The sequence below is a fragment of the Hyperolius riggenbachi genome, chromosome 10, assembly GCF_040937935.1.
Source record: "Hyperolius riggenbachi isolate aHypRig1 chromosome 10, aHypRig1.pri, whole genome shotgun sequence".
Classification (NCBI taxonomy): Eukaryota; Metazoa; Chordata; class Amphibia; order Anura; family Hyperoliidae; genus Hyperolius; species Hyperolius riggenbachi.
This window is the reverse complement of record NC_090655.1, coordinates 47929107-47946957: the sequence shown is the minus strand read 5'-3', so window position 1 is coordinate 47946957 and position 17851 is coordinate 47929107. Positions and strand designations below refer to the sequence as shown.

The 17851-nt window shown below is 45.9% G+C and overlaps 1 protein-coding gene and 1 pseudogene across 1 annotated transcript in view; both read left to right on the top strand.

Annotated features, from left to right (window-relative positions):
• Positions 1-17851, top strand: part of LPCAT3 (lysophosphatidylcholine acyltransferase 3) — a 78246-nt gene that overhangs the window by 50466 nt on the left and 9929 nt on the right. Inside the window, exons 6-10 of the mRNA XM_068255266.1 lie at positions 6275-6453; positions 6533-6641; positions 9951-10037; positions 13984-14150; positions 16309-16456. Of these exons, the coding sequence (XP_068111367.1) occupies positions 6275-6453; positions 6533-6641; positions 9951-10037; positions 13984-14150; positions 16309-16456 (690 nt within the window). The remainder of the gene's footprint in view (positions 1-6274; positions 6454-6532; positions 6642-9950; positions 10038-13983; positions 14151-16308; positions 16457-17851) is intronic.
• LOC137537366 (U2 spliceosomal RNA) lies at positions 12100-12242 on the top strand (annotated as a pseudogene).

Below are 17851 nucleotides of genomic sequence, written 5' to 3'. Positions count from 1 at the left end.
AACTTATGAAATATGCTAGAATATCACACATCTATGCTACCGTTGAGTAAATACACTACTACAGTGAATGTTAATGGTATTGAGACCGAGCTGGTTTAGAGTCAGAGTTCTGCATACATCACCCTCAGTCTTCCTCTGAAGATTCATGGTTTTGCTGGGTACGAGTGGATCTCTTGTTGAACTCTTCCTCGTTACTGCTTGTGGATCTACGTCTGGTACGGTTAGGGCTCCTGGACGAGTGATAAGCACCTTTAGAAGCAGTGGCCTCCAGTCTAGGATATGGTGGTGTGGTTTCCCAGTTGGGAATGTCGATTTTCCCCAGGCCTAAGTCCTCACAGAAGTCAGGCACATCTGCTGGGGAGCGAAGGGCAAATAATTTGCCATTATGTAGCACGGTCAATGCGAATGGAAAGCGCCATCTGTAGGATATTCCTTTCTCTTTAAGAACTTTCAGCAGAGGTTTTAGAATCCTGCGTTTGTTGAGGGTAATAATCGACAGATCTTGGAATAGTTGCACCGGTTTATCATTGAATAGGATTTCATCCTGGGCCCGAGCGGCACGCATAATATTTTCCTTTAGTTGGAATGATTCTAGGCAACATATGATGTCTCTTGGGATTTCCAAATCACTGCCACGCGGTTTAAGGGCTCTGTGTGCCCGCACAAATGAGATCTGGGAGTCTGCCTGACGTTTCAGTAAGTTGTTAAATATGGTTTCCAGGGCCTGTGGGATCTGGTCCGTCCCAACTGTCTCGGGTACGCCTTTGATACGGATGTTACAGCGTCTCCCCCGATTGTCTAAATCCTCCAGCTGCCTCGCGTGGTCAGACAGTCGGACATCATGCTGATCGGAAGCCCGGTGTAGTTTATCCAAGCGTGCGTCCCTCTTTTTCCCTTCCACCTCCACCACCTTGAGTCTCGTGTTATATGTCGCCATATCCGTGCGCACTGCAGCGATAGCATCTTGAAATGTACGTTTTATGTCATCTGCCATAGCATGCATATCAGCGAGTGTAGGAGATTTGCGCGATTGATCAGCTTTCTTATTACTCACGCTGGCGGTGGATTCCGGGGAGGAAGGCTGTGATGTAGGCCCGTCTCCTGTCGGCGCCATCTTGGAAGCTTGGTTCTTCTTTTGAGATCTAAAGATCTCTGGAACAGTTTTGCCCTGGAGAGCAGGACTGGTCCCCAGATTGAGTGTAGAGCTTTGTTGCTTTCTGGTGGAGCGAACACTCATCGTGTGTCGGCTGGGAAGAGCGGAAAAGCTAGCTAGAGCGGAGGGTTAGCGGGAGCTCCGGGTTTAAGCAGCCATCTCCATTGCGCGTCAAGCCACGCCCCCGGCTAAAATTATTATGCTGGGAATACACCATACAATTTGCTGTTAGATTTCTCTGTCATGCTGGGAATACACAAGTCGATCCGGCGGCTCGATTAGCTGCCGAATCGACTCCCGCCGCGTCGCCGCCGCTGTCCGGATCGATTCCCGCTCGTCCCCGCAGGCGCTTCCTTATCTTCCGCTCGATTCCCCGCTATTGTCCGCCCACAGGGATCGAACGGGGAATCAATCCGCCGGGTCATTGGACCTGTCAGAAATTATCAATGGAGCCATCAGCGGCTCGATTGATAAGGGCGCATCGACCCGTGTATACCCAGCATTAGATTTTCTGTTAGATTTATTGTAATTAGATTATTTTCTGTAGAGACTGGTCATTATCTCTGGTGCATTGTCTTCTGGTTATCTCCTGCTGAGTAGAACAATGCCTAATTGCTCGGCAGATAGATGGTAAGATAGATACATTTCCAACATGTTGAACTTTATCTGGCAGGTAAATCTAACAGAAAATTGTATGGTGTATTCCCAGCATTAAGCTCCATCTACACAATACGATTATTTGACATGTCTGATTTAATTGGATCGTAAATAGAATCGTAATCGAATCACACACAGAATAGTTTCGTGTAGATTGGGCTTTAGATGCAGAGGATCAGGACAGCCAGGCAACTGTTATTGTTAGGAAAATATGGCAGCCTCCAAATCCCGTTCACTTCAGGTCCCCTTTAAATAGGTGAGGGGTTTACTTGAGGTTGTCGAACACCTGAAGAAGGTAGTTTGCACTTTGTGCTTTAGTCGCCTCTGCAGTGTCACATTTCATTGCTGGTGGCCTGACGGGTCCAATGTTTAATCCTACAAAGGTAATAACACCTTCTCTGTTTACACAGATAATCTTCTCTCTGTGAGTCATGGGACCTTGCTCTGAGGTAATCTTACAGGTAGTGGGGGGGGAGGGGAGAGCATAGTTTGAATTCCTAAAATCTAGAGTGACTGCTAGTGACGGGCTCACGAGTGCCGAAGCACTCGAATTCCTGATTTAAATTGGCCTTAATTGCTGCAGCTGAGCGGCTGGACAAGAAAGGGGTCATTTACCCATAATTCCGCCATCCGCTCTGTGTTCAAAGAGCTTGCATTCGTCCTATTGATCGCATTGCAAGCCTCACACTCGGCGCACTTCCTGCTTCCGGCTTGAAGGAGGAAGTCCGTGTGTGAGGCTTGCAATGCGACCAATAGGACTGCAGTGACTGCAAAGTGGCACTGTTCCTGCAATAAGTTTATGCAGCTGAATATGTTGAAAATCTACAAAAAGTCAGCTTCTGGACCAGGTTGATTGAAAGCTGCACCCTCTTTAGGACTTCTTATCCCTGCCAAGGTGTAGATTTCAGTCTCCGCACCGCACGCTTCTGCTGCTACCGCAAATCGTGCCACTCTTCTGTCACTACACTACACTTGCCCTGCTGTTGCTATGACAGAAGAGCACCCTGAGCTGGTCAGGAGCCGATCTCATTGGCTCCTGACCCTGTGATCACTGTGAGCCAATCACATTGCTCACAGGGTCAGGAGACCATGAAATCTGCTCCTGACTGTCTCAAGGAGCTCTGCTGTCATAGCGATGGCAGGGCGATTGGGCTTCAGCAGCGCAAACAGTGAAAGCAATAGACTCATTGTGGCGTGATGTCGGTGAGCCCCCTATTATTATTTTTTTTACTTGCAATCTCTGATCCTTAAGGGGTCAAACACTTCTGGTACTCAAGTGGTTAACTTTTTCCTTCTGCTGTTTAGAACTTGAAAATATTTTGGGACTTGGTGGTACTTTAAAATTGGAAATATAACAAATATAATCATTCTGTATAATTCTTGTGGGTAGACTACAGTATATCAGTGACCAATGTATTTATCTGCAGAAACTTATTGCAGGATCTTGTTCCACCTATTGCATTACACCAACCCTGAGCTCACTCCACTGGCTACCGATAAAATGGAGAATTCTGTTTAAGATTGGCTTACTGACATTCAAATGCTTGCACAATCTGGGCCCTGGATACCTGAAGGACTTGTTGCAACTGCATCACCCCCCCCCCCCCCCACAATCTTGGATCAAAAGGATGCAACACCATGGTCACCCCCAGAGTCCACCTCAAAACCTTTGGAGACAGAGCCTTTTTTCATGCTGCCCCTATACTTTGGAACTCCCTGCCACACCCAATCAGGACAGCTCCATCCCTGGAAGCATTTAAAGTGAATGTTTACCGGATTAAAAAAGGAAAAGTCAGATACTCACCTAAGGAGAGGGAAGGCTCGGGCCGAATGAGCCTTCCCCCTCCTCTCCCGGTGCCCGGTCCCACGCAGGATCCCCCGTGGCAGTATTCGACCAGTTCGGTCAAATACTGCCACTTCCGCATGCCTTCGGGAGCTTTCGGGAGCACTCGGGCTCCCGATGACGCGGCTGCTCCATACTACGCATGTGCGAGCGCCCTCTATGACGCGCTCGCGCGTACGTAGTATGGAGCGGCCCGTCTTCGGAAGCCCGAGTGCTCCCGAAGACCTCCGAAGTCCCTGCGGCAGCGGACGCGAACGGGGGAGCCAGCGCAGCACCGAGGGCACCGGGAGAGGAGAGGGAAGGCTCATTAGGACCAAGCCTTCCCTCTCCTTAGGTGAGTATCTGACTTTTTCTTTTTTAATCCGGTACCCATTGGCTTTAAGTCTAAACTGAAAACCCACCTCTTTAGTCTGGCATTCATGAACATCTGACTATCTCCTCTGTAACACAACCCAGCCTGCAACCCTGTATTAATCTGAGACACAGCTATGCGCTTGAGTCCTATGGGAGAAAAGCGCATTACAAATGTTATTGTATTGTATTTAACACCACAGTGCAACAAGAGCAGTCAATCCCTTCCAGCTCCAGCAGGGGGTGTAAAACTACTGCTAGCAATGATTTTCCACAAAAGGCAATTTATTTATTTTTTTTATTTTGTTTTGTACAGTTCTCCTGTAACCTCCTCCATAGTTATAAGTATTAGTAGTTTGCATGTTTTTGAGTGCCAGCAGTGGAACGGAGGGGGTCCAGATTTCAGGACTTGCTTCACATGTCATTGTATGCATGTCATATTTTCTCGGTGACCCTATTTACTGTATAGTGTGTAATATTTTGATGCTTAGTAATATATAATATAAATATCTTTAATGTTTGACATAAAAATCAAGCATATTACAAGTTTTGTGCAAGAGGGTGTTGGGGAGAATATATGACTTACACTATATAAGTATGTATTGACCCAGGAAGAGAGTAGGCCTGTGCTTAATCCATGTTACAGTCTGAAGTCACATTCAAATCGGAAGCTTTGAAAAAAGTATTTTTGATTGGCCCTTTTACAGGAGTTAGTTGGTGCAGACTAGTGATGATTCATGATAATTAGGGTTGCCCATGTCCTCAGCATGTGCCAGCTCCCCGACAGGTATAAATAACACCTCCCCCTCGAAACCTCCCCCCCCCAAATCATCCCCTCACACACCTAATGCTTACCTACCTCTTTCCAATGCCTATACCTAGGTACACATGATGCAATTTTCTGACAGATTTACTCTCAGATCTGTTATTTCCATACATGGCCCGATTTCCAATTGATTTTTCCATAGAAGTGATCGGAAGTCGGATCGGACATGTTGTAAATAATCGAAGTCTGGAAATTGCATCATGTGTAGCTAGCATAAAGGTGCGTACACACATGCGACTATAGTCGTTTGTAACGATCGTTCCCCGATCTTTACTAACGACGATCGTTACAAAAAACGAACCACCGACTATTAAGGCAAACGACGAACGAGCCAAATCGCTACAAAAGAAAGTTCTGTCTCGGCGTATTTTAACCAACGACGATCGTTTGCAAAAGTAGTACATCGTTGGAAACGGTCGTTCCTACTAGGCTTGACATGCGCATTTCACTATTTCTCCCTGAAACTTCTCATTTTTATGCGCAGGCGCAATAGTTGCTTTACCTGATGTAACGTTTGTTCTAACGATCAGATCGTTACACACATTTAAAAACTAACTTTACTCAGGTCGTTCTTTCATCAATTAAAAGCTCGTTCGTCCTCAACAAACGATCGTTGTCGCATGTGTGTACGTAGCATAACACTAACCTCTCCAGTCCTCTTCCTAACACTAACCACCTTCATACTCATGATCAACACTGGTACCCTTCTCCTGTGTCTGACAGTAACTTCCACCTCTGCCCAATGCCTATGGCAGTGTTCTCGGTTAGCGTTAACTGCAAACACGTGACATTGCAGCGTTTTGCTGGCAATTCACGATTAGCATGCATCGCTCCCAAAACGCTGCAGTGTCCCATGATTTTTTTTTCCGCGTTAATCGTGGAAAAATCACTCCCACAATCGCCGGAGTTTTGCGGTTTTAGGTGTGAATGGGGCCTAAATCTAATTCCCCCTCTAACTGCTAATTATTCTTAGCTGATGCAAATTTATGTGGCTTGAAAATGGGCTTGCGGCTGCTAATTAAAGAGACCTTATTTTATTATCCAGTCCTCTTCAGCATTAAATTCTAAGCTGATTTGCATCCCGCAGCAGAACGAGTTATTATGGCCCAAAATATAGCACTGCAAAGTTCCACGACTTTCCAGGTCGCAGATTTTGCTGCCCGGGGAGGCGGAGCTTTGCTCTGCAGCTCTGCCTCCTATCCAGTCAATCTCTGCCAATCTCCGCCTTCTCCCCGCCCCTCTCAGTGAAAGAAGACTGCCGCTCCCTATTTCTGGGCCATAAATCATTTGTTCTGCCGCGGGGATGCGACTGGATAAGAAAATAAGGTAAAAAAGGAGACTCCAGTGTCTCTAAGTCAGAAGGAATTGCAATGAATTGATCCGCTCCTTTTTTGATGTTGCAAATATGTATGTAACCCATGGAGTTTCTCCTTTCTCCCTTTAGACATCGCTGACTCCGGAACAGCAGCGCTACGCCGTGCAGAGTGTCCCCACCCTGATTGAAGTCTGCGGCTTTGCCTATTATTACGGTGGCTTCTTGGTGGGTCCCCAGTTCTCTATGGAGAAGTACCAGATGCTGGTGACGGGGCAGCTGACTGATGTGGAAGGAGAGAAGCCGAACAGGTGTGACCACTTGTGCTCCTGTATAGTATAAAGCATGTGGTGGATTGCTGCCCCTGGTACTGACTCCTTTGCTCTGCAGTGTCCTGCCAGCTATGAAGCGTCTGTGCCTGGGCCTCTGCACCCTGACTGTGTACACCGTGCTGGGCCCCCACCTGCCTGAGAGCTACTTCCTGACAGAAGAGTATGCGGTAAGACCCTGACCACAGACCACTGAATGCACTCATCATGTATCCTGCACTGGCACTATATTCTCACCCAAGACTATCAGGAATGAAAACTCTCCTTGAGGAAAATCTACCATCTGCACTTAGAATCTGTATTGTTAAAATCGCACAAAAGTAAACATACCAGTGCGTTAGGGGACATCTCTTATTACCCTCTGTCACAATTTCGCCGCTCCCCGCCACATTAAAAGTGGTTAAAAACAGTTTTAAAAAGTTTGTTTATAAACAAACAAAATGGCCACCAAAACAGGAAGTAGGTTGATGTACAGTATGTCCACACATAGAAAATACATCCATACACAAGCAGGCTGTATACAGCATTCCTTTTGAATCTCAAGAGATCATTTGTGTGTTTCTTTCCCCCCTGAGGGGGGAGTGCATAGCAGAACCACAACACTGAAGAACTTGGCAGCCTTCCAGACACAGGCTGACAAGTCTGACAAGGGAAAGATACATTGATTTATTACAGAGACTGTGATAGTACAAAGTGCTGCAGTAAGCCAGAACACATTAGAATAGCTTTTGGAACTTGTAGGATGATAAAAAACAGGATGCAATTTTTGTTACAGAGTCTCTTTAAAGGATACCCGAGTAGACATGTGTATGTGCAGTGCCAGGAACACAAATAAGTATGCTATGTTCAGACTGGGTCAGACTACGGTGTGACCCTCACTGATAAGAAATTACGACCATAAAACACTTTCCTAGGAGAAATTGGCTTCTGAGAGCAGGAAAGCGATAAAAAGGGTCAATAGTTCATAGATTTTAGCTCTGGCATACTTCAATGAATGTGTCATTGAGCAAAAACAATAAAACAGTAAAAACTTAAAACGTAGATTTAAATATAAAATAAAACCGTGGAATATCTTAAGTCATTTTTAGGAGACGGAAGATAGATAAAATTGCTTATTTCAGTAGTTTATTTTCACCTCGGGTGTCTTTTAAGGGTCGTACAGACGTCCAAAGCGCACGACCAACCCGACGACCTTAAGAACCGCAGGTCCAAGCAATTGTACAACTTCGCACACCAACCAACTGAATGACTAACTCATTTGCATACCGCACAAGCAAGCGGAACCACTGACTGCACGATATGGCTGCATTCAAAACAAGTACGAGTTGTTCAAACGACTTGTACATATGTGGGCTTACTGCATGATGTCAGCCCAACAGTTGTGTGAGTTGATCTGCCTGCCTGATCGGGCAAACCGCCTGTTATCAGTCGCTCGTCTAGTTGATTGTCATGCGTACACATGCCCACTTATCAACCAAGTTTGTACGATACTTGGGGGAGGTGGGGGAGTTGCACGGGTGTACAAGTGGACCTAAACTTGTGTGTGCGCGCATGCGCACGTTTAGAGAGATTAGCCGGTCATATTGGCTGATATCAGCAAGTGTAAAGGTGCGTACACTCCTCTTTATTTTATGTTGCCTTTCGGGGATCGGGACTCGATCCTCTGGAGCGTCATCGCTGACCGGCCTGTACAGATGTGCGTCAGCTATGTAGCTGATGATGCGTTCTGTTGCTATGTGGGGGAGGGGGGGTGGATGGACAATGGAGCAGTGCGTTTGTGACATGCAGCGGGGGAAGTGGCGCAGATGATGCGATTGGCCGTCGCAGGAGTGAGTTAATCCGCTGGTCGGATTGCTCGCTAGTTGGGGGTAGGCTGCCATTGTACACACGCCTATGGGCTCAGGCAGTATTTATCAGTGTGTATGGGCCTTAAATCTTGACTGTCAGCTTTGCCTTTGTTCTGTGCTAATATGCTAACACTGAAGCCTAAAGGTGGCCATACATCTCTCGACTTGGCGGCCGATCGACCGTCTCATTCGATAATTATCAAATCGGATGAAAATCTCTACAGCCAAGAGCATGCCTGATTGACGATGCCACCAATTTTAGCCCTAAATTAATCACGTGTCAATCGGACACGCTGTAAGATCTCGGGCCACGTGCTTGATCAGTTGCGTGGAGGTAAGTGTGCGATAATTGCAATGGAAACCCCCGTCATGCTGAAATCTATTGGAAATCAGCCTTCGGCTTATGATCTAACAGGCTAACAGATCTCTATCTCATCAGATTCAATCAGAGAGAGATCTGTCTCTTGGTCACTCGGCCGCCAAAATCTCCACATGTATGGCTACCCTCACCTTTTCTGTGATCCCAAGAACTACCAGGAAGTAAACACTGCAGGGTTTTTGTAGCAGTCTATAAGTTCTAACAAATTTTTTTTTCTTTTAAGGTTATTATGCTGTTGCTAATCTTTCAGTGCAGGGAGGAAGTTCTGCGTTTAGGTCTGCCTTAAAGTGTACCCGAGGCAACCTGTGACATGAAAAACGTGCATGTACAATGCAAAACAGTTTAATAACAGGCTGTTTTACTTGTTTCATTTTGCTGCCTGAAAGCGTTAATGTTTAGGCATGCAAGTGACAGCTTCTGTCTTGTTGGGAATATAGTAAGCATCACTGATAAACAAATTACAGCCATAATGGTTTTCCTGGCAGAATCCAACTTCTAAGAGCAAAGGGGGATAAGAAAAGGTTGATGTATTTTCATTTAGGGAAACTTAATAGGCTGCCACTGAACAGAGACAACAAAACATTCAATGTACTTTGTAAATCTTTAAATATAAAATAAAACCATGGGATATCAAAAAGGCATTTTAGGAGTAGGAGGATAAATACAATTGTTTATCTCATCAGTTTATTTTCACCTCCGGTTCACTTTAACCTCCACTTTAGTTTGAGAGGCAGCGAGGGTTCTCTGCATGGTTCCATATGCAAGGTTGTGCCCTCAGGTCCCCTAGCTTAGCCTCATGCTGATGTGATGCAGATTACATTTAGCCAAGGAGTCGTGGTTACACATGATGATTATAGATATGGACAGGGGCATCCAAATACCGAGGCACCTATTCCTGGCTACCTATACTGGTAGCACCTATTCCTGGGCTACCTATTTTGGAGCACCTATACCTGGCTACCAAAACTGGGCCCCCTATTCCTGGCTACCTCTACTGGGGCACCTATTCTTGGCTACCTATACTGGAGGCACCTATACCTGGCTATTTAATGTTAGGGTGAGGGAGCCCGGGTCCAAATTGTGCATCCGGGCCCCTGAGGTTGGAGCTACGCCACTGGAAATGGAAACCACATCAATGGCAGATTTCAGCCCGTAAAATTATAGTTGGAGTTTGAGCCTTATTGTGTGTAGTAATAATAATTTGCGTTATTCAGGATGTTTAAAACATGACTTTTCTGTTTGATTTTCTTTAGATGCAGCCCTTCTGGTACCGCTGTTTCTACATGACGGTTTGGGGCAAGGTGATGCTGTATAAATATGTGACATGCTGGCTGGTGACGGTAAGTGGCTTGTGATCTTGGTGCACTATTCAATTAAAACGCATTTGCTTACTTAGGCCATGTGTGTGTTGATTTTCCTTTCCTTGTCACCCGGTTCTCATGGGTGGTTGCGTTAGGTAAGGTTCCCCCAAAGCTGCCACGATCACCAAGCTTCTGTCTCAAATGCTGTCCTTGGTCTATTGTCTCTACATGTTCAGGTACTTTGCAGTTCATCTGCCAGGTACAGGCAACAATTGGCCGGCTGGTTAACAGATCACTGCCATTGTCCGACTCAAGGGACAAACTGCAGCCATTGGCTGGCCTTGAGTAAGGGGCAGCTCCCCCAGACTAGATCTCCTAAACAAAATGGAGAAGTTTCCTGAAGGTTACAATTTTATAACCCAACTGAATCTTACCAGACCTGTGGAGACCTGGTGTTCCTTCTCTCGTATCACCTTGGGTACAGTGGCAAACACATAAAGGAACAAACCAAGTGTTCTAAAATGACAATGTACAAATAATGTCTTAGCTGTGTAAACATTTTCCTACTTTTCATATTAAATAACAGAGGCAAAAGCTTTAATTCATTGTGTAGGATTTAGCTCTATTGGGACAAATCATTCTCAAAAGATGTCTGCTTTAATGCACAGCCAGTGTTGTTGTTTGGGCTATCAGACTAGAGTATTTTTCTCTGAATGCAAAAAAAAAAAAAGCTGTGGTGTCAGACAATTACAAATGTTTCTAACAAGTTACATTTCCTCTGCTCTCTTCAGACACTTCAGTCAGAGACACAGGACACATGCAGCTTAGCTTTCTCTCACACACAGGGTTAACAGATGCACTGTGAGGGAATCCCCCCCCCCCTCCCCTCATGGTTCACACTGCCAGATTTGAGCAGACTTAACCTCAGTTCAGAGTGAATGAAATGTGATACAGTAAACAAGAGATAAGCAAGTCAAATGTATACATCATTATTTACCAGTACTTCAGGAAGTCTCCATCCCAGGTTAAAAAAAACATGTTAATCGAAAGTGTTCCTTTAATAATCAGGCTGGGTTTCCTTTTTCTTTTCTTTTACTACCTGAAAAGGTTAGGGCCTATTTCCACTGGGTGCCGTGTCCGTTTCTGGATGTTCAGCTATAGGAATTCAGATGCGGTCTGCGGGAAACTGCAGCTGGCATTTTTTTTTTTATTTTTTTTGCTGCACGCCATATTTGGATGCAGCCTTCTGATTTAAAAAGGCTGCGTTTCCGCACCCGAAATCTCATGTGGAAAACGACAGAAGTTTGCCTCTCGTGGAAATGGGTCCTTAACTATAGCATGCAAATGACAGCTTCTCCCTTGTAGAATTATAGCATAATCCTTACTGATAAGGAATTACAGCCATAATTTTTTCCTGCAGGGAACCGCTTCTGAGAGCAGGAGATAGATACAAAAAGTCAATAGATCACATATTTGAGTTCTGGGACTCTTGAGACCTTGCTATTGTGCAGAGAAAAAAAAATTATTAAAACATTAAATAAAACCATAGGATATCTAAAAGTCATTTTTAGGTGTAGGAGGATGGATACAGTCGTGAGATTTTCACTAGGTTCACTTATAAAGCGGTGGGGAGCTATTAAACAGAGTTACATAGATAGATAGATAGATAGATAGATAGATAGATAGATAGATAGATAGATAGATAATATATATGACAACACAATAGTATGTGTTGGCACAAATCTATAGAGACTTTGTAAAAACATACAACAGTATATTATTTTAACATGTTAAAATGCAGCAGGCTAGCGACGAGCCTGTTACGATGGAGGGAGGAGGAAGGACTGTGCAGGGCACACGATGGAACGGGTTCCGTCTACCGGGGTGAGCAGGAGAAAATGTGCTTGGGGCTGGCTCGGTCGGGCATGCTGGATCTTTAAGTGACGCCTGGGGCCTCCCGTACATAATAGATTCTCGCCCAAGGCAGTCTCTGTTGGCTGCCCCGGATGAGTTTAAACTAGTGCAGTGTTGCCTGACTTCATGGGTAGGGGGTGTGTTCAGCTTTTTCGGCTGGAGGGGGCAAAGCATCAGTGTCCTGCTTATCGCTTCTCGGCCTTTTGGCTAAGATCAGGTGTAGTATCTGTTCTTATCAGTTGGGTAACCTTGGGGGACCTGGAAGGATGGCACTGTGGCAGGGTGTCCTTCCTAGTCATAATTCCCACGGTCTGGTGGAATGGATCTACTCCTGGTCGAGGCTGAATGGCTGAGGGCTTTGCTTAGGCGTACTGCCCCTGGAAGTGGCGCTCCAGGAGCACCTGAAAAAACCTGAGATGTGGCAGATCTCAGGCGGAAGTAGGGTGCTTTGGTCTGTACTGCCCATATGCATAGCCAACTAACGCAGCTCCCTGGCCTTTTGGCTAGGGAGAGTGCGGAATTTTTATCACTCCGGCCGCAAGGTCGGGGCCAGCTTGCTGGCACCGGGGACTTCGGTTCCCACCCGGCTCCCTCTCGGGGGAGCCACCCGGCCCATGTGGACGCGGTTGCCACATGGCCAGGCCCTTTGGGTAACCACTGGGCGCAGTCGGGGTCCTCCTCGGGGGACCCCAGGATCCTCCAACCCCTCGGGTGTTGGAGGATGCCACCCCCTGAGCCGAAGGCAAAGGGGGAAGGTTCCCTTCGGGGAACAACCGGAAGGGCCCTGCTGCATTGTGGGGCCCGTGGCTACTCATGCACGTTTTGTGGGGGTGCTTTAGGGCACTCATGCTTTTTCCGTGCATGGGGCTAATAGCCTTGCTTACCCGGGACTCCTGTTGCATGCAACAGGAGCCAAGAAAGCTTAAAAAAAAAAAATCAGTGTCCTGCTTTCAGGGGGAGGAGCCAAGCGCAAACAAAAGGTGGGCCTTCCACAAAATCAGTCCAGGGAAGTTAATGGGGCCCGTTGGCCACATCCAGACAGCCCTGATCTAGTGTAGGGATGCAACTTAAAGCACACCTGTAGGGATAAAACTGCACTAAAGGGGTACTCGCCACAATAGAGGGATGTTTCTGGACAGCTCTGGGTGCAGGGTAAAGCTCATAAACGGCTTACCCTGCTCCTGCACAAGTCCCAACAGCGTTAATTACTATTCCCCCTCCAGGTCGCCATGGATAGTGGGGGAAAGACGTAATTCAGCTACCAGCTATTGTGTTTATGTAGTAATTTGTGCTCTGTCTTTTGACTGCGCTCAAATTGCTCACTGAGCGCCGCTATAGCCGTAATTCCTATAACTGCTGATAGTGGCAGAAGAGGGAGGCCTCTGGATCCTTGTGCTGTAAAAACAGCGCAAGCATCCAGAGGCCTCCCTCTTCTGAGGTGAGTATCTAACATTTCACTCTTAGAAACGTACAGGTGTCCTTTTAAAGAGACACTGAAGCGGGAAAAAAATGTATGTATGTGTAGTACAGCTAAGAAATAAAACATTAGGAGCAGAGACATGAGTAATATTGTTTCCAGTACAGGAAGAGTAAAGAATCTCCAGTTGTTATCTATGTTAAAGAGCCATTGAGCTCCACCACTTAAAAAGTCGCAGAGAGCTCTGTCTTCAGAAGCTTATTATCTCAACTGTCAGTTATTGTATTGTTGTTTTCCTTCTGCAGAGGACAGGTCAAAAGTTCACTGGCCTGGGCTGGAAATCATTTGAGTAGTGTGTAAACTGCAAATATTAGAGAATGATGCAGTGTTATAAAAAAAAAACACTGTATAACTGAAAATAACAATGAGAATATTTTCTTTGCTTCTAATGTTATAGTAATTATCCGTACTACACAACCAATTCATTATATCATATATATATATTTTTCGCGTCTGTGTCTCTGTGTCCAGTAATCATATGGCATAGATCCAGTCTCTTCAGTCCCCATGCTGTGGACTGTTGGATAATGGCTCTCAGGTAGAGGATTGCTGTGCTTGTGCATTGTGTGATCTCCCCATTCCTCTCTCCTGCAGGAAGGGGTCTGCATCCTCTCTGGTCTGGGCTACAATGGGAAAAATGAGAAAGGAGAGCCTCAGTGGGATGCCTGTGCCAACATGAAGGTGTGGATGTTTGAGACCACACCCCTTTTCACAGGAACGATCGCCAGCTTTAACATAAACACCAACGACTGGGTGGCCAGGTGAGTGTGTGTGAATTTACTTTTCCAAGAGAGTCCTTCTTCTGCATCCCGTGTACAGCTGCTGGTGGGGGATCTTTGCTGTATTTTCAAAGCACAAAATAGGCTACGAACATCTCCAACAGGCAACATGTACTTAAAGGACAACTGTATAGAGAGGGATATGTAGGCTGCCATATTTATTTCCTCTTAAACAATGTCAAGTTGCCTGGCTGTCCTGCTGATCCTCTACCTCTAATACTTTTAGCCATTGACCCTGAACAAGCATGCAGCAGATCAGGTGTTTCTGACCTTATTGTCAGATCTGATAAGATTAGCTGCATGCTTGTTTCTGTGTTGTTCAGACACTACTGCATCCAAATAGCTCAGCAGGGCTGCCAGGCAACTGGTATTGTTTAATAGGAAATAAATATGGCAGCCTCCATATTATTCTCAATTCACTCCTTTAAAGAAAACCTGAACTGAAAATTAAAAGTCAAAATAAGCATACACAAGTCATACTTACCTTCCATGTAGTCTACTCCTCAGTGTCTTTCTCCTGTCCCGCGTCTTGTTTGTTCACTGTGATCAAGGACATTTTTTGTCCTCCATTTTGAAAATGGCCATTACCCATAACAGCTTTCTGGTCAGCACACAGTTAAACTGTAACATCGCCCACTTGAGCCATAGGGAAACATGGACATTACCTGGTACATCAGTTTTCCTTTCAGCTATAACTGACAGCAACTGATATTTTACTGACAGCAACTGATATATTTCAGATCTGACAAAATATTGTCAGAACTGGAAGGGATTATTGTCAGAAGAAAATGGTGATCTTCTGAGAGGAACTGATGGCAAGGTAACTATGTAATGTTCATTTGAAGTTACCTCCTGTGTTTATTTTAAATATTTTTACTCAGTACAGGTTCTCTTTTAAAGAGAAAATACAGTGAAAATGATGTAATAAAAAAGTGCTTCATTTTTACAATAATTATGTATAAATGATTTAGTCAGTGCTTGCTCATTGAAAAATCTCTTAAATCCCTCATTTACATTCTGACATTTATTACATGGTGACATTTTTACTGCTGATGTAGGTGATGTAGCTGCTGCATGCTATTTTGGCAGTTGGAAACAGCTATAAACGGCTATTTCTCACAATGCAACAATGTTCACAGACAGGAAACTGCCAGGAGTACCACGGTCTTCAGAGTTTCTTGTGGGAGGGGTTTCACCACAATATCAGTCATACAGCACCCCCTGATGGTCTGTTTGTGAAAAGGAATAGATTTCTCATGTAAAAGGGGGTATCAGCTGCTGATTGGGATAAAGTTAAATTCTTGGTCGGAGTTTCTCTTTTAAGTCAATGGGAATAAAAATAACAGCCAGATTCTTACCTTAGGAGAGAGAAGGCTCTGGATGCAGTAGAACCTTCCCTCTCCTCTCTCGGTCTCCTCGTTGCAGCGGCAGCTCCCCAGGTTTTAAACCCCCGCTGTGGGGGATTTCGGAAGTCTTGAGGAGCCATGTCCTCCTGAAGACAGGCGGCTCCACAATGCGCAAGAGTGAGTGCGTGTGAGAGGGCGCTCGCGCGTGCGATGTATGGAGTGGCCCGTCTTCAGGACCACTCGGGCTCCTAAAGACTTCTGAAGTTCCCCTCGGTGGGGGATTAGAGCAGTATTTGACCAAATTGGTTGAATACTGCTCCTGGGGAGCCAGCACTGGAACGAGGACCATGAGAGGATTGGGAAGGCTCTATAGGACCCAGAGCCTTCTCTCTCCTTAGATAAGTAGTATGTGGCCGTTTTTTTTTTTTTTCTTGTTTTGATTCCCATTGACTTTAAAGGGTGACTCCACCTTCTTTAAAATGTAGTCGGGAAAAAGTATATGGTCAAGAGGGCAACTGTCAAATACGTGCATCTAGAGACTCCCTTTAACTGTTAATGTGGCTGATATAACGGATGTGTATTCAGCTTCTACCTCTGTACGTTATGTCAGCCGTACCCCGACTCCTCTTCACATAAGATTTACTCTACACAAAGTCCACACTATAGAGGATTTTTGTTTTTATTTCAATAGTTTTTTTTTTTTTTTCTTCAAAATATACAGAACCTTGATGATGTACCCTTTTTAGTAAGAGGTCTGCAATATTATCATAACACTCTTGTCTTTCTCTCTTTAGATACGTTTTTAAGCGTCTTCGATTCCTTGGCAACAAGGCGCTCTCTCAGGCGGCCGCCCTCTTTTTCCTGGCTGTTTGGCACGGCCTGCATTCTGGATACCTCGTCTGTTTTTCACTGGAGTTCCTTATAGTTGTAGTAGAGAAACAGGTGAGTATCTGCGGTGACATCACTGAAAAAGCTAGCTGTGTTTTCTCAGCAGTGGCTAGACACCACTCTGTCACTGAGCTGGGTCTATTTCCATAGCAGTGGGCTGGTGTAGAGACACTCCTCTGTCTGTGCAGTGGTCAGCCCTGTCAATCAGCTGGCTGTGTCTGTGGTGGTGGCAGGGTGCAGAGAGACTACCCTCTGCTCTACAAGGGTCGGAGTGAGTGTTAGGCTTTAGAGGGAGGGGGTTAGTGTTAGGCACTAGGAGGAGGGGGTGAGTTTTAATCATTAGGGGGAGCATTTAGTGTTGGGCACTAGGAGGAGGGGTTAGAGTTAGGCAATAGGGGGAAGGGTTAGTGTTAGGCATTAGGTGGAGGGAGTTAGCGTTAGGCACTAGGAGGAGGGGTGAGTGTTAGGCATGAAGTAGGGAGGGGGTTAGTGTTAGGCACTAGGAGGAGGGGGGAGTGTTTGGCTTTAGGAGGAGGGTTTAGTGTTAGGTATTGGGGAGGGGCTAGCGTTAGGCACTAGGAGGAGGGGGTGAGGGTTAGGCATGAAGTGGGGAAGTGTGTTTGTTTTAATGTTGGGAATTAGGAGTGGGGCGGTTATGGGTTAGTGGTAGGCATTAGGAGGAAGTGGTGAATGCTAGGCACTAGGAGGAGTGAGTGGTAGGCACTAGGAGGAGGGGTCAGTGTTAGGGGATGGGGGTTAACGTTAGGCACTAGGAGGAGGGGTTAGTATTAGGCATTAGGGAAAGGGGGATAGCGTTAGGCACTAGGAGGAGCGGGTGAGTGTTAGGCATTAGGGGGAGGGGATTCGTGTTAGGCAGTAGAAGGAGGGGGTGTTGGGCTTTACGGGGAGGGTTTAGCGTTAGGCATGGGGGAGCTAATGTTAGGCACTAGGAGGAGGGGGTGAGGGTTAGGCACTAGGAGTGGTTAGTGTTAGGCAATAGGAGGAGGGGTTAGTATTAGGCATTAGGGGAAGGGGGATAGCGTTAGGCACTAGGAGGAGCGGGTGAGTGTTAGGCATTACGGGGAGGGGGTTAGTGTTAAGCATGAAGTAGGGAGGGGGTTTGTGTTAGGCACTAGAAGGAGGGGGTGTTGGGCATTAGGGGGAGGGTTTAGCATTAGGCATGGGGGAGCTAATGTTAGGTACTAGGAGGAGGGAGCTAGTGTGAGACACTAGGAGGGGGTGAGGGTTAGGCATGAAGTGGGGAAGGAAGTGTTAAGGTGGCCATACATTAGCCGACCAACCAATCAACCATCCAATTCGATTATTATAATTGAATTGGATGAAAATTTGTGCTGCCAAGTGCATGCCCAACAGACAAAGCGACCAATTTCGGGACAGAAATTGGCCACATGGTCGATCGCGCATGCTGGAAGATGTCGGGCCGAAGTT